At 46.9% G+C, this 26,257-nt stretch overlaps 10 protein-coding genes across 10 annotated transcripts; 4 read left to right on the top strand and 6 right to left on the bottom strand.

Moving 5' to 3' along the window:
* Positions 1-34: 34 nt before the first annotated feature.
* HD556DRAFT_1354689 (thioredoxin-domain-containing protein) lies at positions 35-962 on the bottom strand. The gene is made up of 4 exons (XM_041302435.1): positions 791-962; positions 582-736; positions 470-532; positions 35-418 (listed from the first exon to the last, which is right to left on the bottom strand). Exons 1-4 carry the CDS (start codon positions 854-856, stop codon positions 202-204), a joined length of 501 nt encoding a protein of 166 aa, XP_041162662.1. The 5' UTR covers positions 857-962; the 3' UTR covers positions 35-201.
* A 258-nt stretch (positions 963-1,220) lies between these two features.
* On the top strand, positions 1,221-1,606 carry HD556DRAFT_1233160 (histone-fold-containing protein; the record flags this gene model as incomplete). The annotated part of the gene is made up of 3 exons (XM_041297575.1): positions 1,221-1,292; positions 1,341-1,477; positions 1,531-1,606. Coding segments are annotated over 3 exons (285 nt in total), but the record flags the coding sequence as incomplete, so codon positions are not given.
* A 461-nt stretch (positions 1,607-2,067) lies between these two features.
* On the bottom strand, positions 2,068-4,686 carry HD556DRAFT_1354682 (Mob1/phocein). The gene is made up of 4 exons (XM_041302434.1): positions 4,041-4,686; positions 3,848-3,983; positions 3,707-3,789; positions 2,068-3,607 (listed from the first exon to the last, which is right to left on the bottom strand). Exons 1-4 carry the CDS (start codon positions 4,400-4,402, stop codon positions 2,353-2,355), a joined length of 1,836 nt encoding a protein of 611 aa, XP_041162660.1. The 5' UTR covers positions 4,403-4,686; the 3' UTR covers positions 2,068-2,352.
* Positions 4,687-4,793: 107 nt separating this feature from the next.
* On the top strand, positions 4,794-7,050 carry HD556DRAFT_235511 (permease for cytosine/purines, uracil, thiamine, allantoin-domain-containing protein). Its single transcript, XM_041309976.1, has 11 exons — positions 4,794-5,079; positions 5,130-5,220; positions 5,273-5,380; positions 5,439-5,501; positions 5,551-5,670; positions 5,720-5,756; positions 5,815-5,846; positions 5,895-6,101; positions 6,159-6,204; positions 6,256-6,533; positions 6,604-7,050. The coding sequence occupies exons 1-11, from the start codon at positions 4,920-4,922 to the stop codon at positions 6,980-6,982; spliced, it is 1,521 nt and encodes a 506-aa protein (XP_041162659.1). The 5' UTR covers positions 4,794-4,919; the 3' UTR covers positions 6,983-7,050.
* A 2,838-nt stretch (positions 7,051-9,888) lies between these two features.
* Positions 9,889-11,845, bottom strand: HD556DRAFT_1440655 (uncharacterized protein; the record flags this gene model as incomplete). Its single annotated transcript, XM_041306154.1, has 8 exons — positions 9,889-9,971; positions 10,024-10,117; positions 10,165-10,821; positions 10,872-11,036; positions 11,089-11,297; positions 11,349-11,562; positions 11,612-11,731; positions 11,780-11,845. 8 exons carry the CDS (start codon positions 11,843-11,845, stop codon positions 9,889-9,891), a joined length of 1,608 nt encoding a protein of 535 aa, XP_041162658.1.
* Positions 11,846-12,763: 918 nt separating this feature from the next.
* HD556DRAFT_1464269 (uncharacterized protein) lies at positions 12,764-17,739 on the top strand (the record flags this gene model as incomplete). The annotated part of the gene is made up of 12 exons (XM_041308321.1): positions 12,764-12,794; positions 12,854-13,252; positions 13,304-13,695; positions 13,737-14,148; positions 14,200-14,497; positions 14,522-14,915; positions 14,973-15,237; positions 15,296-15,660; positions 15,728-16,205; positions 16,271-16,647; positions 16,730-17,073; positions 17,401-17,739. 12 exons carry the CDS (start codon positions 12,764-12,766, stop codon positions 17,543-17,545), a joined length of 3,900 nt encoding a protein of 1,299 aa, XP_041162657.1. The 3' UTR covers positions 17,546-17,739.
* An 18-nt stretch (positions 17,740-17,757) lies between these two features.
* Positions 17,758-19,350, top strand: HD556DRAFT_1464263 (uncharacterized protein; the record flags this gene model as incomplete). The annotated part of the gene is made up of 7 exons (XM_041308320.1): positions 17,758-18,079; positions 18,133-18,309; positions 18,359-18,439; positions 18,498-18,626; positions 18,682-18,813; positions 18,870-19,039; positions 19,173-19,350. The coding sequence occupies exons 1-7, from the start codon at positions 17,777-17,779 to the stop codon at positions 19,348-19,350; spliced, it is 1,170 nt and encodes a 389-aa protein (XP_041162656.1). The 5' UTR covers positions 17,758-17,776.
* A 1,241-nt stretch (positions 19,351-20,591) lies between these two features.
* Positions 20,592-21,784, bottom strand: HD556DRAFT_1354664 (uncharacterized protein). Its single transcript, XM_041302433.1, has 3 exons — positions 21,606-21,784; positions 21,376-21,547; positions 20,592-21,307 (listed from the first exon to the last, which is right to left on the bottom strand). The coding sequence occupies exons 1-3, from the start codon at positions 21,614-21,616 to the stop codon at positions 20,924-20,926; spliced, it is 567 nt and encodes a 188-aa protein (XP_041162655.1). The 5' UTR covers positions 21,617-21,784; the 3' UTR covers positions 20,592-20,923.
* HD556DRAFT_1354663 (uncharacterized protein) lies at positions 21,785-22,325 on the bottom strand (the record flags this gene model as incomplete). The annotated part of the gene is made up of 2 exons (XM_041302432.1): positions 21,785-22,212; positions 22,318-22,325. The coding sequence occupies 2 exons, from the start codon at positions 22,323-22,325 to the stop codon at positions 22,011-22,013; spliced, it is 210 nt and encodes a 69-aa protein (XP_041162654.1). The 3' UTR covers positions 21,785-22,010.
* Positions 22,326-24,849: 2,524 nt separating this feature from the next.
* Positions 24,850-25,912, bottom strand: HD556DRAFT_1233126 (uncharacterized protein; the record flags this gene model as incomplete). Its single annotated transcript, XM_041297569.1, has 2 exons — positions 24,850-25,251; positions 25,301-25,912. The coding sequence occupies 2 exons, from the start codon at positions 25,910-25,912 to the stop codon at positions 24,850-24,852; spliced, it is 1,014 nt and encodes a 337-aa protein (XP_041162653.1).
* Between the last annotated feature and the right edge of the window lie 345 nt (positions 25,913-26,257).

The raw sequence follows: 26,257 nt of genomic DNA, 5'->3' as shown, positions 1-26,257 counted from the left end.
TCTGCCTTCCCGGTTTTCAACGATCCGGGCGTCCTTCAAAAGTACTGAGCCTGTTGATGGACTCGCACAATACCTGCGCTGGCCGTTCTAGCTTCTCATTCACCCCCATATCCATCAAACATAAATCCGATGACTATTGGATGTATCGTATCTGTACGTAATACACCAGCGCGAAACCTGATCTACAATATTCGTTCTTTTCTATATCAGCCAAAAAAATACATATGCTGCACAAAGTGCAATCAAAACTTTCGCTTGAGGGCTCGTATTCGACCATGTGGCAGTTAAGCTGTTCGATACGTTGTAAGTAGATGCGGATGATGAAGATCCGCCTTTACCCGAAAGAGTTCGGCCTTGTCCAGAGAACGCACCAGAAGTGGCGGGTTTGGCGTGTTGCGCGACAGCCGATTTGAGGCCACTAGAATATGTGTCAGGACGCATTCACAAGGATAAAAATTGGTGAACGAACGCCGGGTTAGCGCCACGGATCCTGTGCACTTCTTCCGCGCCTACCAGGAAAATGAAGGTCGGCCTGCGAAATATGAGCACAGAAGAAACATTGCAAGAGGATGAAGACTCACATAGCAGTGACGGAGTACAGGGTGGCGAGCTCGTTCGAGCCCTCGGACAGGTCAACCTTGACGAAGTTCACATGGGCGTTGTCCTTCGCAAGGGTCTCAAAGATCGGCTTGATCGCCTGGCAAGGAGGGCACCAACTCGCAGTGAAATCTATGACCTGAAAACAAAACATGTCACTTGAGCTCGATCAACTGAGGACACAAATACTTACAGTGAGCTTGTTGGCATCAGTAGTTAACTCCTTGAGCTGTGCCGTGGTGGAAATTTCAGCAACCATTATGAGACTAGATGAAGTATGGGATGTGAGAGAGATCGAAGAATGTTGTGGGCGATGGGTTTATACGTGTGGGCTATGCTGGACGGTATAAGTAAGCTGCTACGTGACGTGCTTGGAAAGCACGATATAAGCCGGTCATGTGAGGACTACATGACACGTGACCGGTGACCACTCGCGTATCATTGCATTTACACTGTACAGCTTCTTTCACTACTACCATCGACTCCAGCGGTATTCAACCCGCCTTTGTACAAATCGTCACTTAGCTCATAATACAACATGTCTGGACGTGGAAAGGGTGGCAAGGTCCGGAAAACATTAGTTGGCGTCGCCTTATACTAGCTGACTCACAGTGCAATCATAGGGACTCGGAAAAGGCGGTGCCAAACGTCACCGGAAGATTCTGCGCGACAACATCCAGGGTATTACCAAGCCAGTGAGTGATATAGCGTTCTATAATCATTCGCATGCTTATATTTTCCAGGCTATTCGCCGTCTTGCCCGCCGTGGTGGCGTGAAGCGTATTTCAGGTCTCATCTACGAGGAAACCCGCGGTGTCCTCAAAATTTTCTTGGAGAACGTTATCCGGGACTCTGTCACTTACACAGAACATGCTAAGCGGTAGGCCCTATTATAAGCTTACTTCGGTGCTTGTTGACTCATCGGAACTATAGCAAAACAGTTACTGCTCTTGATGTCGTCTATGCGCTGAAGCGGTCAGGGCGCACGTTGTACGGTTTTGGTGCATGATCAACCACTCGCCACGCATGTATACCAATAGTGACTTGAATACCTCTTTCGATCTGGAGCCTTTAATTTTGAGGCAAGCTCGCTTGGTTGTTGTATACTTAACGATAGGGTCATCTTGTATCCAGCGGATGACGCTGTGCTGTAGAATATACTGCAACTATCTGATTTTAATTCATCTCAGGCGGCCCTTTCACGTGGCAGCCCCATGCGTAACCAGCACTTAAAAGAGTACCGCTGGATACATATGATTAATTCATTGATCGTCCGCTATCACAATGAACCGTCACCACGTCATCACATGTCCATTACTACGGATCATTGAGATCCCTACATTAATCTAATGGAAGTAAAACCAAGGCGCCCGAGCGATGAGTTGTGTTTTCTGCATGACGGCACAATGACATCAATGGTTTGCGTCCTAGGAAAGTTTAAAGATAGTTTCAAGTCTATTTCGAACGTCCCTCGAGATCATCCGCAAACGTAATCTGCCAATCACGACGACATACGCAACTAACTATACAGGAACTCGTCATATGACGATGCCATTCGAGAGGTATGTAGATCCAGCAGAGCGCTTGCGATCATAACGCATCGAAAGCGTCACTATGATGAGCAGACAGCTATATTTAGTCAATCAATCAGTTCGTACCCTTGCTCGTCGACACGCAATGTGACATCAAAGCATTAAGAGATGAGGAAAAACACAACAATGCTACGAAAACACAGCAAAGCACACGATCGAAATATCATGGATTCTCCACTAACTCCACCTCCACCTCCGCCTCCTCATCTACATCATGTGCCTCATCTGTAATATCACTCTCGCTCTCCGGGGGTATCGGTTCTGACGGTGGGGGCTCGCTTAAATTAAGGCTAACCTCGGGCTCCGTGGGAGAGTCGTCAACAGGCACAGACTCAGGAGATGATGGTGCCGGAGGTTCCACGACGATGACCACTACGTCTGCCTCAGGAGAAGGCTCGACGGGTGTCTCGAGTAATTTCTCAGATTCTGCAACTGGCTCCGGTGAATCAGATTTTTCGGCAGCTACAGTCTCCTCCACGATATCAGGCACTGTAATACTGGCCTCGACATCTAGCGGAGCTGCGGAAGCTACTGGGCTTGAAGGCTCAGCTAGGGCGGCGGTCTCTTCAGACTCTTCTTGAGGAGCTACAGGCTCGACAACTGGCTGTTCCTGAACGATCTCAATTGTTGGTTCAACATTCGGAGTCGTCTCTATCTCGTGTTCCGGCACATGTTGCACAGCAGGGGGAGCTGAGCTAGAGTCTTTGAGCAACGTTAAGGACAGATCTTCCAAAGGTGGAGAGTTGGATCCGGTGACGGTTGCCACTTCGTCGACGAGCACTTCTTCAACGGGAACCTCTTCGACGGGGACCTCTTCGATGCCAAACCCAAATTTGTCGGGAGAGAACTCACTCGGCTGACTGGACCATGAGGCTTGCGAATAGTCCTCAGGTTCAGCAGATAGCGCAGTATGCAATAAACCACCGCTTTCAGTGACACCCTGGTCGCCGCCTTTTGCAAGCTCCTCTCCAGCATTGTACGCCTCACTGAACACCATAGTATCTGTGCGATTGCGCCCCAGCCGGCGTGGACTATCGGTGCCACGCGGGCTATCACTGGACAGTCCCGGAGGACTCTTCTCACGAACATTCGGAGGTTGTACCTGTTCTGCTGTAGGTGCATTTTGATCCTCCCGCTCACGCGGTGGATTGACGGCCGCTGCAAGAAGACGTGGAGGTTCGACGTCCTCATCGCGTCCCCTTCTGCCTGACAGGACAGTACCAGGGGGGATGACAAGAAACTCGGTAGGGACAAGATCGAATTGACTAGTAAGTTTCAAGAAGCGAGCGTAAAGCGATGATTCGGCCTCCGCTTGCTCAAAGGCTTCTCGGTGATGAAAATATGCATGCGCAAATATTCTGCCAAGGCGACGAGCAAGCGAAGAGAAGTGTCGATATGACGTAGGAGGTATGGAAAGACTAGTATCGCGAAAAGAACACATGGTTGATTTGAGTTTGAAGAAGGCGGCGTAACGGAGGACATCAGTAAAGATGCTATGAGACGTGATCATGACTCACCGAGATGGAAACGCTCGAGGTGAATTTAATAGTGCGGTTGCGCTGTCCAACGTATGAAGGATGTAATCAATCGCACAGCATTGCTGAGGATATACATAAGCAGTTAGAGAAACTATTTTTTTTTATGATCATCAAACGAACCTCCATAGCACCGTCATTACCGTGTGCGACACACAAATATAACCACTCTCCCGCCTTCATCTCGGGACAGGTGATACGAGTACATTCCTGCTGCAACATCGTGATGAGGGGATGGGATAGGTCTTGTGCGAGACGTCTGATGGGCAAACAAGTTAACGCATAAAACACTGAACGAGTGAGTAAGGAGAGGTACCGTAATTGTTCATAAATCCAGCAACCTCGATCGACTGCAACGTCGTTCTTGCGTTCAGGATCATCAGGCTTACGTTCGACTTGATCAGAAAGATCAGAAGACTTTTCTTCGGCATCCTTGAAAGCAGCTTTCCCCGGAAGAGACACTATGGAATCAACATCATGGACGTCAAGACGAATAAGAAGCGAAATGTATTCCTGAAGCTGGAACGCGCTATCGAGAGAAGACAAGGATGGGAGAGATTTGATAGGATAGAAGGAGGACACGCGTGAGCCGCGTAGCGGGCGCTGTACAGCTACAGCCATCGTCAGTAACAGTGAGCTCGGGGTTGTCGTCGCTATTGAGAGCGTTGAGCACAACATCCCACAGGGTTGACTAAATTTCGCGCGGAAAATGATCGTGGAAATAAACTTCCAAGTTAGTATATATGCCGGAAATTTTGTCGGATGTCCCGGACGGTCCGTCTTGTGCGTTGTACTTCTGGAAGGGATCGGAATTCCGTCGAACCCCTCCGAATTGATTTTTGCGGGGACGATCAGTTGCTCCAATTTGAAACAGCGTGATCATCATACATGGTAGGATGATGGGGACAGAGCGGACTGGATGTACAAGAATGGACGGACGGGACAGGCCGGAGAGAACTCAGATTCCGTAAGTTAGGTTAGCTTATTTACATATGAAATTTGTTCCAAATCTGTCGGTTTGTAGATTTAGTACGTACCTGATTGTTGTACCACATGATCATCGAGATCTTTTCTCCCGGTTGTATTGAAACGTCCAAGGCGTGGATATCTAAAGCTTGAATGGTGCCTCATCATCTATATATTTAGGGCGCTCCTTGCGAAGTTCTGCGATTGCCATTCCCCGTTCATCTCCACGATGTCCGACAATCATCTACACGAGAAGAACTCAGTCATCGACCTTGAGAAGGACTCTACGTCTAGGGATGGTGTCTCTGTGATCATCCCCGGAGACAAGCACGGATGGCTCTCTCACCCGTTAGCAAGATCTCTTCTCAGCTGGGGCGTGGAGGAACGAGGTGAGTCTTCCTCACAACCAACCATATACCTATCTGATCTTCGTTCATAGGCATCGTTCCAGTTCCCGAAGAGGAGCGGATGGATACCCAATACTATAAAATTTTCTTCGTCTGGTTCTCAATGAACTTCAACATCCTTTCGTAAATTCTCAGTGCATTTCCGCTGTCAGCTCGTTTCTTACAGACAAACTAGCTTCTCTACCGGAACGCTCGGACCAATCGTTTTCCAGCTTGGACTTCGCGATTCCTGTCTTGTTATCTTATTCTTTAATCTCCTGGCATGCGCGTTGCCCGCATATTTGTTCGTATACTTTCTTGAACATGGATACCGGGTCATCACTTGACTTCTCTTTCCACAGAAATACATGGGGACCTCGAACTGGCATGCGTCAGATGATTCAATCCAGATATAGCTTTGGGTAGTGTGCTTGTTTTCCTTATTTGTTATTGCCTGACTTTCTTTCCATCAAGCTATTTTGGTATCATTATACCCGCTGTCCTCAATCTGATCGGCCTGTGTGGCTTCAATATCCTTAATGGTATACTCGGCGGACAGGCACTAGCTAGTGTGTCTAGTAATATGAGCTGGGAGTGCGTATGGCATCTCGCAGCATCAATCATCTTACCTAACCCGTATCAGTGTCGGCATTGTCATTATCTTCGTGATTGCGCTCCTCGTACGTGCTCTTACGTGACTCTCGAAATCCTTTGTCTTCACAATGTTCACACCTCCAGATATCCTTTATGGGCTACCGAGTACTCAACTGGTAAACGGCATCATCTATCCATCAAAATTTTAGTCTTACAGCTTTCAGGTACGAACGTGTCGCGTGGTTCCCGGTTCTTATCGCATTCTTGGTCGCACTCGGCGTGGGTGGTAAAAACCTGTACAACGCTCAACCAGCGGCACCTGCAACCGCTCCTGGCATTTTGGGCTTCGCAGCTGTTCTTGCTGGTTTCGTTATCACTTACTCGGCAATGGCATCCGATTTTACAATGTATTATACGCCCACCGTTCCCCAGTAGGTTTCATTTCATGCCCTGTGGCGTTGCGCCTTCGCTTAGGTATAATTTTCCAGGTCCAAGATCTTTTGGTATGCATATCTGGGGTATATCGTGCCTATCGTACGTCAATCTTTATCGGTACCCCCAAAGCGTCTTCTGATCTATCTCCAGGTCCTTCTCGAGTGCCTTGGAGCTGCAGCAGTCCTTGCTTCATCAAACGTTCCTAGCTGGGCTGCAGGTTACGGAGAAGCCGAGGACATCGGTGGCCTGTTAGAAGCGATGCTCAGCCCGGTCGGTAACTTTGGGAAGTTCCTCACCGTTCTTCTCAGCCTGAGCGTCACCGGTAACATCGCGTGCACGCTTTACTCTATGTGTTTCAATTTCCAAGTGATGGTCCCGGCTATGTCAAGAGTCCCGAGATACGTCTTTTCGATCGTTGGCACCGTAATGTTGGTCTTCCCATTTGTATAGTCTGTCTTGTCACTGGCTGATCTCAAAATATTTTCCCCTGGACAACAGTGCATTGCCTTTATCGATCGTGGGCGCCCACAAATTCTATACGGCGTTGACCAATTTCCTTTCACTAATCGGATATTGGGCGAGTGCGTACGGCGCCATCCTCCTTGTCGAACACCACTACTTCCGCAAAGGTGACTTCAGCACCTATGACCATTCCATATGGAATGTTCCAGGGCGTCTACCTTGGGGAGCGGCTGCCATCACAGCTGTCATAATGTCTTTCGCCCTGATCATACCCTGCATGAATCAGCTGTGGTACTTGGGCCCCATTGGCAGGACCTCAGGCGACATCGGTTTCGAGGTTGCATTCCCTCTTGCAGGTCTACTTTACTTCCCCCTTCGCAAGCTAGAGCTCAAATACCAGAATACCCAATATTAAGCACCGCTCTGTCGAGATAGAGAGTATATATACGACGTGCTATGAAACGTGTACTGCCTTACTGTGTCTATACCTAATACCGCTTACCTTGAATCAGAACAGCAACAGGAATCTAGGGCCGCTCGTATCTGATATCTACTTTAGTTTACTCCTCCCGCATCTTATCGTATACACACGAAGCAATTGCAAATCGATGTCACCCACGAAGGGCCGATCCTGTGGTATATAGCCATGGAGAAACACATCGAATTCACATCTTCCGCCGTCGTAGATAGGTGCTTTGGAGTTTGAGTGGGAAGAAGAGTGGGGTAGTGTGCAGCAAATGTATTGATTCATGGAAGAATTATCGCGCATCCTTGAGAAACTGCTGCGGGGACTCATCACGATGCCTGCCGACGTGGCAAGAATAACACGCACGGGTCCCGGCATTGTATGCGTATGCACGCGTGTCAATCGATCAGCCTGTGCGATAGAGGCTGTTGCGGCGCAGCGGGAAGCTTTTACTGGAGCCGCTATCGGATCTGCGAGGACCAAGTTGAGTCGCATAAGCAATCTGGCATCAAGGTACTGGCTGTTCCACCGACGTAGTGGGATATGAACAGGAATCAAAAGTCACGCATGTGTGGCGCCCCGCGGCTGCATGGTAACGCGTAACGATCCGCCACCATTAATCGAAACCGGCTGCCAAGCCGTGGCAAAAAAACAGGTACGAACATAATGAAAAAGACCTCTGAAACCTTGTCGGCTCTGCCGGATCGTAGCTTGCTATTTCTTTCAGTGGACGGTTAGCATATCAAGGTCGCTTCGCAAACACAACTTTCAGGCTGCAAAAATCGTTGTCATTCTTGCTTTTTGCACAGGTAAGCTATTTTTTTTGAAGACTGCTTGCTCGTTTTACATGTTTAGCAAACGAGAATTACAAGCAGCGCCCGGTCCATACTACGGCTGCTACTCCCACACGTCGCAACACTCTATACTTGTCACTAGCGCATGTAGCCCTTGTCGCACTGTTGCTGCACCCACCATAATACGACCTTGATATCAGACTCCTGGTGTGTGTCGCAAGTATTGTAACGCAAAACTTGAAGGACTTCGATTCGAGCGCGATCAACATGGTACTGTCATCTTCAATATGCGGATGATGATGAGAAGGAGGGTATCCGTTTGGCAAAGTTTTCTTATGTATTCCGTGCATCTGTTGCGCCTGTGGCTGGTCCGAACAAGTTGAAACGTCGGAGCGAATCTGATGATCATGATCATGATGACAACAGCGTACACTGCAAACGCAATCGATTAGCAGATATCATGGAGCAGGTACGTGTATCGTTGACCTGTACTTATGTTGAAGTCTAATAGTATATTGAACTAGGACACGAATACTACTAGTTGACAAGGCTCGCTAGCACCATCTCATAATGTTCTCCTGGACTTCGATCGTCCAGATTTTGATTCTCCAGAAGCCAGACTTTCATCCTCCGCAGCCAGACTCTGATCCCGTGCAACACCAACCAGACCCACGTCTGGACCAACCACGACTGCCACTTGATCGCGAGCGTAGGCATACTTCACTCTGGGACTTGGACCTAGATGAACTGTCTAATATGGCACGCCTTTCGAAGCTCCAGCAGGATATGCTGTTTATATGTGCACTTCGGGAAGCTCCCTTAGATGACGACGTCGGACTCAAAGGCGAGCTAGGCTCTTGAGAGGCTCCGTAATCCCCTTTCCTACCCAGTACTGTTGATAATCCTGGTATTGACTTCGCATTCTCGATGTTCCTACTCGAACACTCTTCAGAAGCAGCCTATGAAGACATAGTACGAACTGCAGCTCATCGATGCTTTCCGGGATCTGATATACCCAGCCTCTATCAAATCAAACAAATCTTAGCCGAGCTTAGCGGAGTTGATTTTGTTGTTGATGGGCCATATGTGCATTAACACATGTGTTGCGTTCGTTGGACCATACGCAGTTCGCGATCTTTTCGCGGCTCTATCCGTTTTCTGCGTCATGCTGTGTTGTGCGTGTCTCCTTTTTTCCTTGCTCACCACCATGACGACCTCTGTTTCATTTCGCGGTGTTGTTGGTCTTCAGAACGGAAGCAGATATCAGAATGACAAAAAAGAATCACTGGCGTTATGACACTTTCATCGCGACTCCAGAACTGGGAGATGTTCGAATCAACGTGTTCACATTTGGTGCGAATACCGCGTCTGCGGAAGACGGAATCTATCTATCGGATGCACGGACCACTATTGGTCCTATCAATTGACAACGAAGGCAAATCCGCGCACTCTCTTTATCTCTTTGCTAATGATGTGCATGAATTTTCTGCCTCCTCGTCGCCTAGATCTCAAACAAAACTGCATTTGCACCATTCAACGAAACCTATCGGTAGAGAAAGGATTAGTGCGAAACGCGCGCGTACGCGTAATTGCACTGCATCACAGATTCGACCAAGTCCAACTACTCAATACATTCGGAAGCCACTGCATTCCCCGCATCAACTTTGCTTTCCATCCAAGTCGTTCATCGTGGGACAGTAAATCAAAGACAGTTTCCTCTGCGACTCGCATATGCAATCACATTAATGGTTGCCAAGGACTGACGCTAGCACGAACCGTGCTCGACTTGTGAACAGATCCTTTTGCTCACGGTTAATTATATGCAGCATTATCGAGAGTAAGAATACGAAGAGACACGTCGTGCTTATTTTCAGAGGCGAACGAAGAACAAGACTGCGAATATTGCATTTCCTGACTTGCTACTGGGCACCTACGCCTTCGTAACTTTATGAACACAGAATGAGGGCCGGCAGCCGACCGAAGGCGAGTCCTTGTACTTTTGTAACTCGAGAATCATTCCACTTCGAGCACTCGGCGACCTAAGTGAACCATGTTGCTTAATTACCGGCTTCGAATGGTCTGGACAGCGTAGTCTATTCTTTCCAGGCCAATCTGCAGGGAGATTACAGAAAGAATTGGATTAGCTGTAGAAGCACCTATCAGGCTGCATGAGACAAAAATACGACATTCTCATACCTGCAGTGTTCGACCATTTTTCTAGAAAAGAGCGCAAAGGCCGCAGTAGAGACGATTCTACGCTCGCGATGTTATCCGGATCTCGTATACCAGTCTGGGACACCGTCAATTTAATTTGTATCGATGGATAAAAAAACATACCTTATTGTCCTTGTCCCGTTGTAGTAGTACATAGTAAAATGATAGTACCTCTGCGATCCGAGAGGGCTCCAAGGACTTCTCAATGTCGTCAGCCACCTGGACCGTCGACAAGTAATCAGACGGCATTGTCGTGAACAGGATCGGTCCAAAGGATCTTATGAGCAGTGGTGACGCAAAGACGTTTTGTTCGCCCGACAATGCGGGGATCTGCAGTGCATCTAAAACGAATTCCTTGAGAAGACCAACAGCGGCTGCCCGCATCTGAGGAAGCTCCACGCCAGATGCTAGGGTTATCAAGATCTGTTGCTGAAACACAGATGGTAGTCGCGCAAGAATCAGTGCAATTAGCCGAAGACTAAAGTGCCTGATAAACGGATCAAGATGGGTGCTTGCCAAAGCAGGTAGAACTACGCATAGCGACGTAGCGAGGTCAGGTGGGAGGTCAGGCTGTGTGCGATCTTGCGTGACGCAACGAAAGATAAGGAAGAGAGATTCGTCCAGGGCGAAATTCATCTGAATTGAAGTCACGAGCATCGAGTGCAACTTGGAGTATAGATCTTTCGGTAAAGGATAGCTTTCTTTTTCGTGAGCGAGCATGATCAAGGAACTCATTGTCGGGACATCCTGTGGTGACAGGTTGATTACCCGAAGGGTAGTCTAAGAAAAAACGATTCAGAATATACCATTTGGCGGTTTCTCTGGCATACCAGTATGCTCCGAATGGCGTGCTCTCCCTCTTGCCACCCGGGTTCGATTGTAGAAGTCAGTGTAAGACGAGGATAGTGCATCTCGAAAGCTCTGGCACATAACGATGCCCTGATACATGACGCGCACGCTAAAACAGTCGTGTCGAGAAGTAGCGTGATGAGTTTCTGCAAGTTGATGAGTCAGCTAAGCTATCTGCAGCAAATGTTGTAGACAAACCCTTGCCTCCGCAGCATTTGCTTCGCTGCCTGTTTTGATTATCCATGTGTAGAACGCCTGCGACATGCGAGAGACCTCTTCAAGTAATGAACGACCGCTGTCCAGCGTGAAGTCACGTCCTAGCGAAGAAACCGCTGAAATAACGCCGGAAACCAAGGGTGAGACTTCGCTCAGCGCAGTTCTCTTTCCAAGAGTTAACCTAGGTAGAGCTATGAAGCCCCGAGACGTCAGTAATCGGACAACACCTACAATATACTCACATTTTGTAGACAACACGATAATGTTGATGAGACTCCGTACAGCATACTCCTCTTCGGCTTCGTCTTCGCGGGCTAGCTGGGTTAGTTGTTCCAGAGCTTCTTGAACGACAATGAGTACCTCCTTTGGACTGCTGTTTTCTGAAATTAGGCTAATGAGGTCAACGGCCTCTTCGTGGCGGCACCGAAGGAGATGAGGTAGGACGTCGAGGGGTTCCTGCAGGGAGTCCATTGAGCTCCAAAATATAATAGAACATGTCACTCACAAGAAAGACTAGACCCCCGTGGTATTGAAGAATACTGTCGTATACGGTCTTGAGAGATGGCTGGTATGTTTCATCGTCGACTGCGACTGTTATTATGGCGGAGATGCTTTGGCTGATTACCTTTGAATCGCATTAGACAAACATTCAAACTATGATGAGGTTGAATACCTCGTCGTCAAGATCAGGCGACAGCTGTAGCGCCTTGAGTAAGGCCTCCTTGGAGTTGAGGGCCATGATGCATTTCCCTACAAGCGATGTTGGTAAGCAGCTAGCCGAATACAGCTTGAAACATACCACGATCAGCAACAAGATAACACCAATTAAGACTTTCGAGATGGGATACCGGGCTGTAGTTTCCTCGATGGAGGTAGTAACTGCTGGCATAATTGAACATGAGACGAAGGGAACAAAGTGGGACACTTACGATGCTCACTGGCAGGCTCAAAATGTGATGACGGTGACCAATAAAAGTCTAACAAACGAAGAATATATTAATAACTTATAAGTACCCAATGTAATGCATGTAGTAATGAATGACGAAACAAAACAGCCTAGTGGCCGTTCCCGAGGCGACAATACCCCCGTTACATCACTATGTACACGGTAAGAAGTTAGTTGAACCTGTGGTTAAACTGGTCCTTTTGGCGCTCAGTATATATATAAATTTTGTGCGCCGTTCCGTTTTGAATAAAGACTGAGTACTGAGTTAGGACAAGATCCGTCGGTTAAGTATAAACAAGAATGAAATGCTAATGTTGAGTTGTCCGGCAGCCGCCGAGCGTTGGGCCTCAGGCTCATTGCGAGTTTAACCTGAGGTTCAAACTGTTTGGTCTATTCGGCCATAAGCGATTTATCCTGGGAACAACGCCAAACAAGGGCCGCACCCCATAGGTACTATCTGCGGAGGGCGTCCTTGAGTTATCCTTCGGCAGTCTCTCCATACACTCTCAGCACAATAATCGTTGGATCAACAGCCTCGTTTAGTCACCCCACTACGGCCGAAAGCAGCACATACTGGAAACAATATCGTTCTACAGTTCTGCCTTGTAAGTACTTTATACGTAGGGTGTCTTACAGATATCCTTGCACGGTTGTTCTGCTTATCCTCAGTGCAATAATCACTTCATCAACAGGCCCATTGCTCAACCTACTATGCCTGATGGAGAATTCTCCCACCTTGATGGTACGACGTGATCTAATAGATAAGCTCACAACTAATAGCTAGGATCTAATTTTTGCTAGTTTGGACACCTGCTGAGGCGAACAAATGGGTCTGCAACCTTTGTCAGGACAATAAGCCCCATGATCGGCGAGCAGTGCAGAAGCATGAGAGGACCTGGTCACATCAAGATGCAGTCAAATATCATTCGAGAAGGCAGCAGCATCACGGGAATGGTTCTATGGTACCTGAAGCTCAATCTAACTCCATCGTCGAGCTACGTTGTCTTCTCGATGACATGGCTAGCACTCCCAATTTTGAGCTGGGTGACTCAGCAGACAACATTGGCGACTACTCAGTCACGAAGGCAACGATCGTGCAAGGTTTAAGAGACTTTTTAGATGAAGATGACCTCTCAGATGATCAGGGAGCCGAAATATCAGAAGATGAAGAAGTTTTTACGGGGCAGACATGGCACGATGGTATGTTACTCTGGCTACATGGGATGCGGCTCACTTTGACATTTTGAGCAGATGACAACCAGGCTGGTGATGCCGCTATTGGAACTGGCAGTGATAGAAAGCGTTCTCGAAATCAAATCGTGAATGAGGAATGGTTTCCGTGGCCCGATAAGATTGTAAGGTCGTCTATCAACCTGCCAACTGTTGTTGATCCAGTGGTGTTCTATCAGACGTGCACACTTGATATTCTCATGCACCTTCCACGCTCTGTTTTTTCAGAACGACAGATTGATATTTTACTCTGGCTACTTCGGGTCAACAATGTAGTCGATGTACCTTCGGTGAAGTCTGTCAAACTCATCAAAGACACTATTCAACGATTATGCGGTATCCGTTCAATCCCTTATGAAGGTGCTCTTGGCCATAGGTACTATGTTAACTCGCTGCCTGACATTATTCGGCAGGTGTGTGTGTTGCTGAAATTTAATCAATATTTTATACTTAGTTGTGTTTGAAGGAAATGATGAATCCTCGTGTTCGGCCACTGTTACACTTCTACCCTGAAGATACCGGTGTGGAACTGAATGAAGCTCGACAAGCTAAATGTTGGCTTGAGGAACTTGACCCGGAGCTGCTTACGCCTGTCGTCAGACTGCACAACCAAGATTTCTTTGTTTTCGAGCCTGCATTACTATCGAGCGGCCAAGCCTGCATTCCATTTCGGTGGTTCATACGTGGCGGGAAGATGTACACTAAAGCTTGGTCATTGCGGCCTGTCACTCGTGAACTGGATTGCGGTTGGGTTGTAGAAGATTTTCATTCATTTGAAGTATCAGAAGATGATCTTCTTGTATCATTCCGAAACTGGGATTCGAGCGAAGCCACATCCGGTCTACCTCATGCATACTCGATATATGGTAGAGTCATTTTATCACTTTGACTATTACATCTCGCAAATATATGTTTAGGTGTAGAACGTGAACTTAATGGCAAATTGCAGCCATGGACATTAACCAATCCTTCTGAAGGCAATCAATGGCGTGTTCGGGCATCAGGTGCTCGCGTATATGCAATGCCTCTCTGGTTATACTGCGACGACACATCTGGAAACTTATCGAAGAAGTGGAACAAACATAATTCATTTCTTTTTACAGCTGCAGGATTGCCACGAGCAGAAGTCCACCGAGAGTACAACGTCCATTTTCTTTGTACATCGAATCTTGCCCCTCCACTTGAAATGTTGGATGGTATTGTAGACCAACTTGAGTGAGTAAGATTTGTCGTGAGCAGGCAAGTGGAAATAACGATGCTGGTAAAATTTAGGGAATCATGGAAGCAAGGCATCTGGGCCTGGGACTGTGTCCACGAGGAGTATGTTCTTGTCATCCCGTCCATCTTGGCCTTGCTCGGGGACAACCCCATGCAAAGTGAGATGGCCTGTCATATCGGGTCAATGGGAAAATATTTTTGCCGTATCTGTAAAGTGAAGGGGCACGATGCAAGTGTGGAGAGCAATCCTGCACGAGCAGCTGCTGCACGACCTGAAGATACCGACCATAGTGTTGGTGAGGTTAGTGGAAGTGAATCCGAAGCCTATACTACCGATGCTCCTCCAAAATCTACACGGAAACGAGCAAAGGAGACCATGGAGGAGATGGCGACACGGGTTAAGCAGTTTGTAAAGGTAATAACAAATCTGAGCGGTCTTGCATATATTTTCGTTTATGAAGTATGATATTAGATAGGAGAACCACGTCACAAGGATGAAACTATCGCTGAACTCAAGTCAATGTTCATTCATGCGTCAACAGTCGGGAATCAGACCCAGATCAAACAAAGGAAGACTTCTACGGGCATCAAGGACACCTTTCTGGACTCATTCTTGAATCGCCTAGCTGAATCATACTGCAAAATCCGGGGTGGCAATAAGGCAAAACAGGAAGCGCTTGATAGAGTTAAAGAGACACTGCCCGAAAATGTCATAAGTCCTGTGTGGCGAATCAAAGGTCTCTCAACCATTTTCACAGTGTAATATTATTAGGATTGACTTCAACAACATCTCAGGTATCGATCCTCACACCGACACACCTGTGGAAATCCTCCACACAGTCCTTCTTGGATTTGTCAAATACCTTTGGCGCGACGTTGTCTCTGTGAGAATCGGAAAAGACAAATTGAAGCGGGAACTTTTAGAAACTCGCCTATCATCTGTTGACGTCTCAGGTCTTGGACTCAGCCATCTCGCTGGTCACACCCTCGTTCAATATGCAGGGTCTCTTGTTGGTCGTGATTTTCGTGCTATCACACAAGTTGCACCATTCGTGCTTCATGACTTGGTACCCACAGAATGCTATGATACTTGGGTTGCGTTATCAAACCTAATACCACTCATCTGGCAGCCTGAAATCGAAAACTCCATGGAACATTTAGTATGTAGCATACTTTTCAGTCTGATTTGCTGATATTCATATTAGTATCTGATCATTATCATCTCAGCGCAATCTTACAACATCGATCAATAACTTTCTTGCGTGCACCGCCAGGTGGACTCCCCGATGGTTCAATAAGCCTAAATTTCATGTTCTATTACATGTCGTTGACCACATTCGACGATTTGGGCCAGCTGCTTTGTTTGCGACAGAGGCATTTGAGTCCTTCAATGCTGTCATTCGTGCGAAAAGTATTCATTCAAACCACCGCGCTCCTTCTCGGGATATCGCACGTTCTTTCGCCCATGGAAGTCGGATTCGTCATATTCTCTCGGGGGCACGAATACTCATGCATGATAATAATACAAATGACATTCACTCTGATTCTCCCGAACTTATCCAAGCCTCTAATCCCTCATCAGACAAGCCGCCAGATGCCATAAACGTCAAAGTTGTTGGAAAGGGTCCATTGTCACTTGTTCAACGGCCAAATATTATTACTGACTACCTTGGACTCGACACGCATGCTGACACTAAAAAATACGGTAAAGTTCAATTTTACACGAGTTCCAACTTTGAGAAATACAATACTAAGGGTCAGTATCTTTAGGTCAATGCCTTCGTAACAACCTGCCGCTCCAACCTTACTTGACTACCGAGACGGGGAAATACTTTCCGAATGCACTTCGATCGCTTCCAAACGACACTCTCAAAGGACATAATTTCCGTACTTGCAAGTCCATGGTGCTTTTCAATGGGGATGTTTGTAAGATAGGAGATTGGGTTCTCGTAGCGGATGGCACAGCAGAGCAGTCTCCAATTGTAGCGTGTATTCGAGAAATTATTCAGCGCCAAGGCTCGGATGCAGATAACCTTCTGCGTCCAGATGCAATTCTTCTGGAACGCGGAAGTGTTGGTGAACCGGCAGCATCCTACTCTATGCCCACAGTCAGGGCACATGGTGGTTTTTTGCTCTATCCTGTCGAGGTTGGTGGTTCATCTGTACGAGTCATCAGTCACTGAATTTCTGTTTCTATGAAAGCAAATTTTATGTGCAGCCAATCTGCAGCATCAATGCCGAGTACACAAATGCACGAGCTTGGCTTCCGATGTTGAATTTGTTTACGAAGAACGGGCGAAGACATCAAAAGCTAAGGCTGTGATACATCACATTGGGGACCCTGATGACCTTGTTCTCAACACCGCACGGATGCGAGACGCAAAGCACATGCAGGGCCTTCGGGTACCTATTCAGCCGCAAGATATGAACCTCGCAATCCTCGAGGGTGCTGCGAGGGAGATTCGGACACGCAATGACACCACTGGTGGAGCTTCCACGACATCTATTATAGCGGCAGCACATGGACCACGTGCTCAAGGCCGACAAGTTAATAGATCACTACAGCAACACCGGTCTGTATTACAAGTTCAGTAACCAGGAGCAGGTTTTCGCTTCTACATATCATCTGCTGCACCTACAAGTACCCAGGTGCATAATATTCTTTATCATATCTCCTTCTACATAATATCATCTGCTGTACGCGCCCCTCTTAGTTGATTACCAATACTTGTTGCTAATATGCAGTGTCACCGTTCGGTTGCAGGGCTCACTATGACCATTCAACATGATCCTTATTACAACAATGAAACTGAAATTATACCTCGAGGCCATCCTTGCTGCAGTACCGACTACCGCCAAACATTCTTATTACAACAACAAAACTGAAATTATACCTTCAGGCCATCCTTGCTGCAGCGCCGACTACCACCAAACACTCTTATTACGACAACAAAACTGAAATTATACCTTGAGGCCATCCTTGCTGCAGTGCCGACTACCACCAAACATCCTTATTATGACAACAAAACCGAAATTATACCTTGAGGCCATCCTTGCTGCAGCGCCGACTACCACCAAACATGATCCTTATTACAACAATTAAACCGAAAATATGCCTTGAGGCCATCATTAATACCGCATGGAACCCACTAATGTAAGCTGAGTTTTTATATAAATGTGTCGATGAGCATCTGATTTTATTAGTAGAGCACTTTCCAGCGACTCGCCTTCGAGTCAGTCATTCATTTTCACTGTCACTCATCCCAGTCTACAAATATGTCCTTCGACTTCTCTACTCCACCTACCGGTTCTCAGCCACGGGCGTTATCATCCTTCCATTTATCTGGTCCGCTCAATGATTCCCAGCCAGGAAGTCCTTCGGATTCGAGCTTGCTGATGAGCCCTTCTGCCTACCTACGCACTCCTGGATCCCCACCTTCAAGTTCACGCCAACCACAAATTGACCCAAATCTATTCGCAAACGAGTTATCCGCCCTCTTTGTGGACGCACTCGCCAACCAATTTGGCCTTGGCGATGCAGAACAGGACTTACGGAAAAACCTACATGGTTTTGCTAAGGTACGTCAACGGTTTGATTTTTCATCCACACGCTGACATTTTTTGCATTGCAGCTCGGTCATGGACTGAGCAAATCTGACCTTGCAACTAGAACTTATCTCCTTGGCAGTATATTCTGCATTCTCAAGGAACAGCGCATAATTGCTGCCTCTCACCAATCAACACAACAACTTCTCGCAGATTTACAAATCCGTCTTGAAACCACATTTTCACTTAGTCCTGAGCAACGAGTAAGTAATCTTCTTGCGCCATCATCTATCAAATATCTGAAGCATAAAGACAAACATACACATTGTGGCAGGTGATCTTATCTTTGATCCTAACAGGATCACGTTCATGACACTTCATTTTGATGTTGCGGTAAGTCCTGCCAGTGAGTTATTAGATAGCGCTGTATGCTTATTTTCGAATCCCACAGAATCATTTACATAAAGATCGTGAGGCCTTTAAACTCACAAACATCTATGGAAACCCAGCTAGGGAACGTTTCCTGACCATCTATACTAAGTGTCAGTGTTCTAGCGTCCGTAATTCATTTCGCGAGTTGGTGCGCACAAGTGGTTGATATTTGTTTCGGTTCTCAACTGATTGCCTTGTTGCAGCTACGTGACAGTGTCATTGGCGATGACACAAGCACACTATCAGACTTTATTTATGACTGTTCGAATCGTTTCCGTCGTGCAGGCGGGAACTCAGACCTTGGACATCCAGTCCGCGCCCGTTTGGCTATCTTAGTACGGTCTTTCTCCACTGTATGACTGCCAAATTTTCTCACCATTTCAAATTCCAGCGTCGTTTTGCATATGAAAACCCTCATTTGCTTGACCGGGCAGAGGAAGAAGATGAGAGTCTCTCAACACCGAGTGCAGAAGATGCTGAAGACTCTCCTATTGGAGAACCACTGAAGAAGAAGCGCAAGCGCGGCCAAGGCGGGCGCACCACCAAAGGCGAGGACTTCTAGTCCAAAGTTGAAATGTGGTTTGAGGCGCGACAGAAGCAGTGGGGAGATTCTTGGGGGACACCAGGCTGGACTGCGTATGTTTGCCTGACTGTCTGGCTGCACATCAAGCTGACCTAGCCTTAGATATATCAGCCATACCATCGAACTCGACACCCATCGCTACCAGAGGCCGGTCGTCCAAAATCCATTCATGATTGACATCATTGTTCCGGAGGCTTACGGGGCACACAGTGGGTCTTCTACCATTGGTGCTGCTGCCTTGAAGCAGAACGGCTTGGGAAGTATGGAGGACATTTTGAGGCTCATTTGAGCGAGCCAGCGGTTGTACATGGGCCCGACACCTTCATTAGAATTTTGACTTGGACATTCAATACCCTATAGCTAGTTTCTTTAATATTAGTCCTGTGTGATTGCAAAGCTATTAGCCTGACAGAAATGCCCTAAGTTGACAACTTGACGTCAGACGAGGAATAATATTCAGGCTCTTAAGATGACTTAACCAGTACTGCGCAAACCTAGGCATGAAGATCAACGCCAGATGGTGACCAGTACTGCGCAAATCTAGGCATGAAGATCAATGCCAGATGGTGACCAGTACTGTGCGAATCTGGGCATGAAGATCAACGCTAGATGGTGACCAGTATTGTGCAAACCTGGGCACGAAGATAAATGACATTCAATAATCAGTATTAAGCTGATCTGAGCGTGAGGACCAACTCTACTTAGTTCTGTTAAGCTAATCTTTATGAGCGAAGGCTCCTCTGTGATTTGCATTAATTCTATAACCAGTAAATTTCATAGTACATAGCACGTTGGCCCTCATGTTCTGGAACAACCGGTAATCAGGTTGCAATCACCCTCGTTCCCTGGATAAAAATAACATTGCAACCGGCGGCTAAAGTTGAGGATGTCCTCAGGTTCAAACTACATTGCCCGTGGGACAAACACTGTGATAAACCGAACTTGAGTGTCACAACAAACGTCGCACTTCAGATTCAATAGTACTGAGGCGCACGGGTCCTTTTCACACTGCGGTTGAGTCTGAAATTATCCTATTTACAACTATTGTAGGTTAACCCCAGGTGCATCCAACTGTCTTGCTGTGTACTAGTCCTCTACTTATATGCGATTCGATCAATCAAAGCTTGACTCCTTGCAATTGGGTTCGATTCTTGCATTTGCTGACTCGTGCCCTTTACTTTCGACAGAAACATTCGTTTCTCTTCTCATTAATCACTCTGACTGTTTTGTCGTACTTGTATATTTTATTCTCATTGAATCATTATCTCAGGATGTCCATTTTCTTGCGGAGGTCCCCGTGCTTGGCTTGCATATTTGCCTACCTCATTGTTTTATGACCCGTTGTATTCATGGCTCTCTGCATCGCCCGTGTGCTATGAAAACAACACGAATTGTTCGACTGCTCCCATCCTGCGTCATGCTTCCCAGCGCATTGGTCGTAAGCCATCTGATGCATAACTGAAGGCAAACATCATCCTGGAAATCTTGAAATGTCTTCTTGTTTCTCGTATGGTAACGAGATACTTGATGGTCTCATTGAACAAAAGTAGTATTGTCTTAGATAAATCTGGAGTGATCACTCTTTATCTGCCCTCCATGCGACGGGGCATTGACACACCAAACGCTGACAGCGTGCATAACTTGGTAGAATAAACATGGGATGAATATACAAAAACGGACAGGCAAAGTCGGGGATGGCATGTTCATGCAATGCGGCAGCGCAGTGAGAAGTGCCAGCCTCGAAGTGAAATATAACGTTGGTAAACATAAACTTCATTCCGAGAACTGGGCGATGTAAAGGATCTTTCTCAGTTTAAGACAGTAAAAGAACAATTGGCAAGAGCCATTGGAAGGGTGGGATACTAAAAGAACCAGACGAGCGAGAGTATTGCCATAGTGATCATAAACTGAATGAATGGAAAGGTAAGCTGCAGTGACTTCAAAAGTTTCATGAACCATGGAGACATGGATGCCGGTATCGCGCGTAGATGTTGAACCATATGCTTGGGGAGGCGACGAGGGCCAAAAGGCGGGAATTTCAGAGTGAGCGTGCGCTGGCGCATGAGGATCTTGCCCAAAACGATGAGGAGTACGACGCAGAAACTCAGTGAGCTGCCGACAAAGAATACTCCGCGTGAGAGCGTATAACGCAGCGAAGGCGGTTGAGATTCGTGCGTAGGGACCTCGATGTTGTCAGGGGAATCTAGTCGTGGCGCATTGAACCAAACTAACCCCGTTATCAAAGCCTGGAGTTGATAAATAAAACCATGCATCATCAGAGGATAGAACAATACTGCTGACGATGTGAACTCACTGAGAACAGTGTCCAGTTAAGGGAGACGACAAGCAACTCAAGAGCAACTTCGTCGGGACCCAATATTTCTTCCTCTTCCGATTCTGATATCGGTCCCTCGACCTTTTCCAAGTCTGAGAAATGCTGCTTTTCCATGTCGCAATGTTCATGAGAAATATTACACTTGGGAGTACTTCGAGTGAGGAAGTCTTCAGAACAATACGGCTGGAACAAACGGAAAATGGGCTTGCCTGTTATCCATTTCCACTAGGCGCGCAGATCGATATTACTAGTAAGAGAGGGTCACGAAAAACGTTCTCTGCGACGTAGATGGTTTTATGGCTGGAGAAAAGTACAGGGTACCAAACAACTTGCAATGCGACCTATATACTGCCAGAGAATGCTCAGTCCATCTGCCTTGCAATTGCTTATGGCATCTGAGACATTTGCCACTAGTAGAACTGATACACATAGTACTAGCTGCCAAGGGACACAGCAAACTCCACGCCAATGAAAATAATTCTCTGCTCTATCGGAACTTTCTTCACGGAGGTCCATGTCACCCTCCTTCAAGCTTCAAGTCCTGGATCGTTTTCTCATAGTAGAAAGCTTTCACAACGACGGTTTTGCTAACGACAGCGTCATTCAATGGCCACCTACGGAGTGCCAATCACGCTCTTGAACTCCAAAAATTCCAGTCCAGCTTCAAGGTGGATGGCTTCGTCGGGCATTTCTTCATAGCCGGCGGCCCCGGTATGACACGCCGATAAGAATTCGATGTTGGTATGTATGTTATCCATGATTTCGGGTACCGTGAAGGGTTTATCGATATCACTTATGACGAACCATATGTGAGCGCTTACGGTCTTGCATGAATTATCGAATGACAAGCCAGGTATACCCAAGTGTTGCATACCGTCGTTTGTTCTACAACGGCCACCTACTACACATCCATGTTTCGACAATGCCATCGTGTCCTACATCAAATACCAAAAGCGACTTCTGCCTCGACTATCTACTCATGATAAATACGGCCTCGTATTTCAGCATGCAGAGTGCGTAGCATTTATTTCTATTTTCCATTCTTCTCCTTCCCCTGCCGGTTCTCTAGCGAACCTCGCCACATTATTATTGAACATTATTTCAGTTCTACTGACACCTTTCCAGATTCGCACATCTCGTAGCCCCCGTCTACGAAGACCTCCAAGGACAATCAACTTCTCATTTAAGCTATAGAACAAAGACCTCTTTACGTGGTCTTGGCTAAGCACCATAAACCGGGGCCATTAAAATCCAAGAAGTGCGCCACTTACACCTTATTCAGCGTAAAAGGCAGTGTACACCTTTGTTCGAAGGTCGGCGGGATGCTGTGGACCAGCTGATCATAGATGTTGTCCTCAGACAATGCCGGCCAAGTAAAGGAATATATTACCCGAAGCTTCCACAAGGAACAGTCACGCGAGTCATGCGACACATCACCAAATCCATCTTCATGTGGATGCAGTTCCACTAGCCTCTGCTTATGGCATCAATAGGTGGACGTTGCGGTCACAGTTAGTGCTATACTTGTGTATACTTTTTTGAAGCCCGGCCAGGAGAAACACGTCATTCTTTTTTGATTATCGCTGGTCACAGAGACGATCGATGATACTTGTTATCCTATAATTCCTATTCACTGATTCCATTGTTGATCTCCAGGACGTTTCGTCGTCATCCCACTGATATTGTTCGTGGTCCCAGGGACTGCCAGCAAAGGAGGGTGGACAATTTCAAATCCGGTGCAAACCTTTAGGCTTCGCTTGGTTCTTTCGCCTATTCTCTCCGATGTATGATGTTCTCAAATCAAAATCATGGCCGAACCAATGAAAAATATGAAGGGCAATATGACGCAACCTCTTTTGGCTTTAGATAACAAACTTAGGCAAGAAGCCTATGCCCCGCTTTACCACGGTACGCGTATGAGAACAATCTTTTTTCGGCGGTATAATAATGGTAAAACCCAGACTCCTACCCATCGGCGGGTGTGTAAGAGAGCCCCCGACATCCGACACAGACCAAACACAACCAAGCGCTATTTCTCCGACGATTTACCGAAACTTTTGGGGCTACTTACACACCCAGCCGACTGGCAAAACTTGCAGGTGGCGCGATGTTTGCCTCTGTTGATTTCGCCTGTTATCACTCAATTCGGACTGACTTGTGTGAGTGACACGCTCAGTGTGACAATACCGAGTTTATGTAGTGTTATTTAATTTTTTGTCAATGCTATTTTCATTTGCTGCAATACGCATCAGTGATGGCTTCGCCCCCCCTAAACTACGACATACCATCTATAGCTACCATACGCACCGCGGTCCACGAACGTTTCGGCTTCGTACCTTGTAATTGGCAAGTGCAGTCTGCCCAAGCACAACTGAAGAAGAGAGATGTCGTCACTTTGTCACCTACAGGCTCTGGCAAGACACTCACATTCTGGATTCCTTTGTTATTCAACGATGGCGGCATCACCATCTTGATCACTCCGCTGACGATCCTCGGAGACAAAAATGTCATCGAGCTACAAGAAGTCAATATACCTGTTGTGAATCTGTCCGCTGCAACAGCAACAGACACAATATTCGAGGTGAGATATAATTTAAAGCTCGAATCTTATGACTTACCTTGTACATCAAACAGGAAATTGCCACCCGAAAGTTTCGGGTCATAATTGTTAGCCCCGAGAGAATACTGTCAGACCGCCGCTTCGATACCTTGTGGAAGACACCGCAATTCGTCAACAAACTCTTCAGCATCACCTTTGACGAGGCGCATTGCATTAGTCAATGGGGTGGTGACTTTCGCCCTTCCTATGCTGAGCTCGGTCGACTTCGTTGGCTAGTCCCTCCGCACGTCGTGTTTCATGTAGCATCTGCCACACTGCCGCGACACGTGCTACATGATGTTAAGTCCATCCTACACATGCAGGACCATCGAACAACAGAAGCACGACGCACCAATGACCGTCCGAACATCCACTTAATGGTTATCGAGATGCTGGACCCTTTAAACAGCATGCATGACCTAAAACGCGTCCTCAAGTTCAATGGTGACCCACCTCCTCCAAAATTCATGGTATTTTGCAATGAGCGCAAAGAGACAGAGCGATTATGCGAATTTGCACGGTCAGAAGCACCACCTACTGTGGCTAAAAAGCTGGTCTGGTTTCATTCAGGCATGAGTACTGATTTTCGAGCTGAGACGATTGAGAACCTTCGGAAGGGGGAGATATGGGGTATCTTCTGCACAGATGCGGCTGGTATGGTTAGTCATTACATTAAAATATATGTGTGAAGCTCATACCTTACAGGGCCTAGACCTTCGTGACATTGTGTTAGTAATCCAGTGGAAATACACCTCGTCACTTTGCACGCTTTGGCAACGCTTAGGCAGAGCAGCGCGAGATATTTCTACAGAGGCAACTGGGATTTATCTAGTTGAGCCACAGTACATTGATTATCAGAAAGAGAAGGCAAGAGAAAGAGCCAATGCACGCACCGCAAAACGAAAACAGGTCGACGATGGTGGTGGAGGTTCCCGAAAAAAGCACAAATCAACAAGTATCGCACAAGTGCCGAGTGTTGGGAATCGGACGGAAAGTGGCGAGGATGTGAGATCATATGCAAAGGACACTTTCAGTGATCGAATACCTTGCTTGATGTTAGCTGCAATTTCTTTGGACATCGAGTGTACTGCATTGTGTATTGATGTGACGCTGATAGATAATCCCGCATGTGCCAGGACATCAATCACTTTCTGCGGAACACCTGTCGAGTGGAAGAATATGCCGAGGAGACCCTGTAAGTAATTGCATCTTTCGTTTGAGCTCTGCAAAATTATACTGATGCACACGACAGTTTTCTGTACAGGTGTGAGTCCACGAGCTTGAGTGCAATGTGATAGAACTGACGATTATCTGCAGTGTTGTATTTCTGGCCTCTACTTGTACATGGGTCCGATGCTCGCGTGAGTCGTTCCTTTGTTCGTCGCTTGTATCTGACGTAGATTCATCTACACCATTGTCACCCCCAATCTCTCCAAGGTCACGCTCCGCATCTGCGAACACTTCGGTCATCACCATCTCATCAACCATGGCTTTCCCTGTGCTCCGTCGCTCATCAGATGCCTCGAGAAGTGAGTAGATTAATCTCCAAATAGTTGGTGCATGCCTTCTGATCTTTTCCGCGACTCGAGGCATAAATGAATGTTCTAACTGCTCCGTCGTTGCAGATTTGGCACGGAAATGCAATCCGTTCTCCTTCCGCACCAGGTCTTTGATCTCAGCGCCAAGCACTTCCCTCACGACTTCATATGCCCACAAAGATATTGATGTGCGAGTGTCAGGATACTGATAAAGGTGAGTGCAAATCTCCGAGCCTTGTTGCACTAAATTTTTCTTTGCTGAGTGGTGAATCTTGTCCGTGCTTTGGAGCAGTTGTTTTATGAAGTCTGAAATGGTCATCCTGTTGACCTCCAGGCACTGTAGTACATTGTTGAGCTTTTGTGATAGTTGGTAGTCCATCAGTTGAGGATTTGGGTGTCAGTATGTAGCATTATATTCCACAGCATGGGTATGTAGACGAGTACTTCTCAATTGACACGCCTTTCGAGCATGGCGAACGTCGACAATGAATTCTCACGAGCATTGACAAAAAATTAAATAACACTACATAAACTCGGTATTGTCACACTGAGCGTGTCACTCACACAAGTCAGTCCGAATTGAGTGATAACAGGCGAAATCAACAGAGGCAAACATCGCGCCACCTGCAAGTTTTGCCAGTCGGCTGGGTGTGTAAGTAGCCCCAAAAGTTTCGGTAAATCGTCGGAGAAATAGCGCTTGGTTGTGTTTGGTCTGTGTCGGATG

Source organism: Suillus plorans (genome assembly GCF_016647745.1).
Source record: "Suillus plorans strain S12 chromosome Unknown HD556scaffold_15, whole genome shotgun sequence".
Taxonomy (NCBI): domain Eukaryota; kingdom Fungi; phylum Basidiomycota; class Agaricomycetes; order Boletales; family Suillaceae; genus Suillus; species Suillus plorans.
The sequence above is the reverse complement of the archived record's forward strand: the minus strand, read 5'-3'. Positions and strand labels throughout refer to the sequence as shown.

Coding starts and splice junctions, on each gene's coding strand:
- HD556DRAFT_1354689 (XM_041302435.1), bottom strand. CDS start 856: ATGGTTGCTGAAATTTCCACCACGGCACAGCTCAAGGAGTTAACTACT. Junction 737..790: donor CTGATGCCAACAAGCTCACT/GTAAGTATTTGT, acceptor TTTTGTTTTCAG/GTCATAGATTTCACTGCGAG. Junction 533..581: donor CTGTACTCCGTCACTGCTAT/GTGAGTCTTCAT, acceptor CATATTTCGCAG/GCCGACCTTCATTTTCCTGG.
- HD556DRAFT_1354682 (XM_041302434.1), bottom strand. CDS start 4,402: ATGTTGTGCTCAACGCTCTCAATAGCGACGACAACCCCGAGCTCACTG. Junction 3,790..3,847: donor GTAATGACGGTGCTATGGAG/GTTCGTTTGATG, acceptor GTATATCCTCAG/CAATGCTGTGCGATTGATTA. Junction 3,608..3,706: donor CCTCGAGCGTTTCCATCTCG/GTGAGTCATGAT, acceptor TCGCGATACTAG/TCTTTCCATACCTCCTACGT.
- HD556DRAFT_235511 (XM_041309976.1), top strand. CDS start 4,920: ATGTCCGACAATCATCTACACGAGAAGAACTCAGTCATCGACCTTGAG. Junction 6,205..6,255: donor TGGGGTATATCGTGCCTATC/GTACGTCAATCT, acceptor ATCTATCTCCAG/GTCCTTCTCGAGTGCCTTGG. Junction 6,534..6,603: donor TCGATCGTTGGCACCGTAAT/GTTGGTCTTCCC, acceptor CCTGGACAACAG/TGCATTGCCTTTATCGATCG.
- HD556DRAFT_1354664 (XM_041302433.1), bottom strand. Junction 21,308..21,375: donor TTAACTGGACACTGTTCTCA/GTGAGTTCACAT, acceptor TATCAACTCCAG/GCTTTGATAACGGGGTTAGT.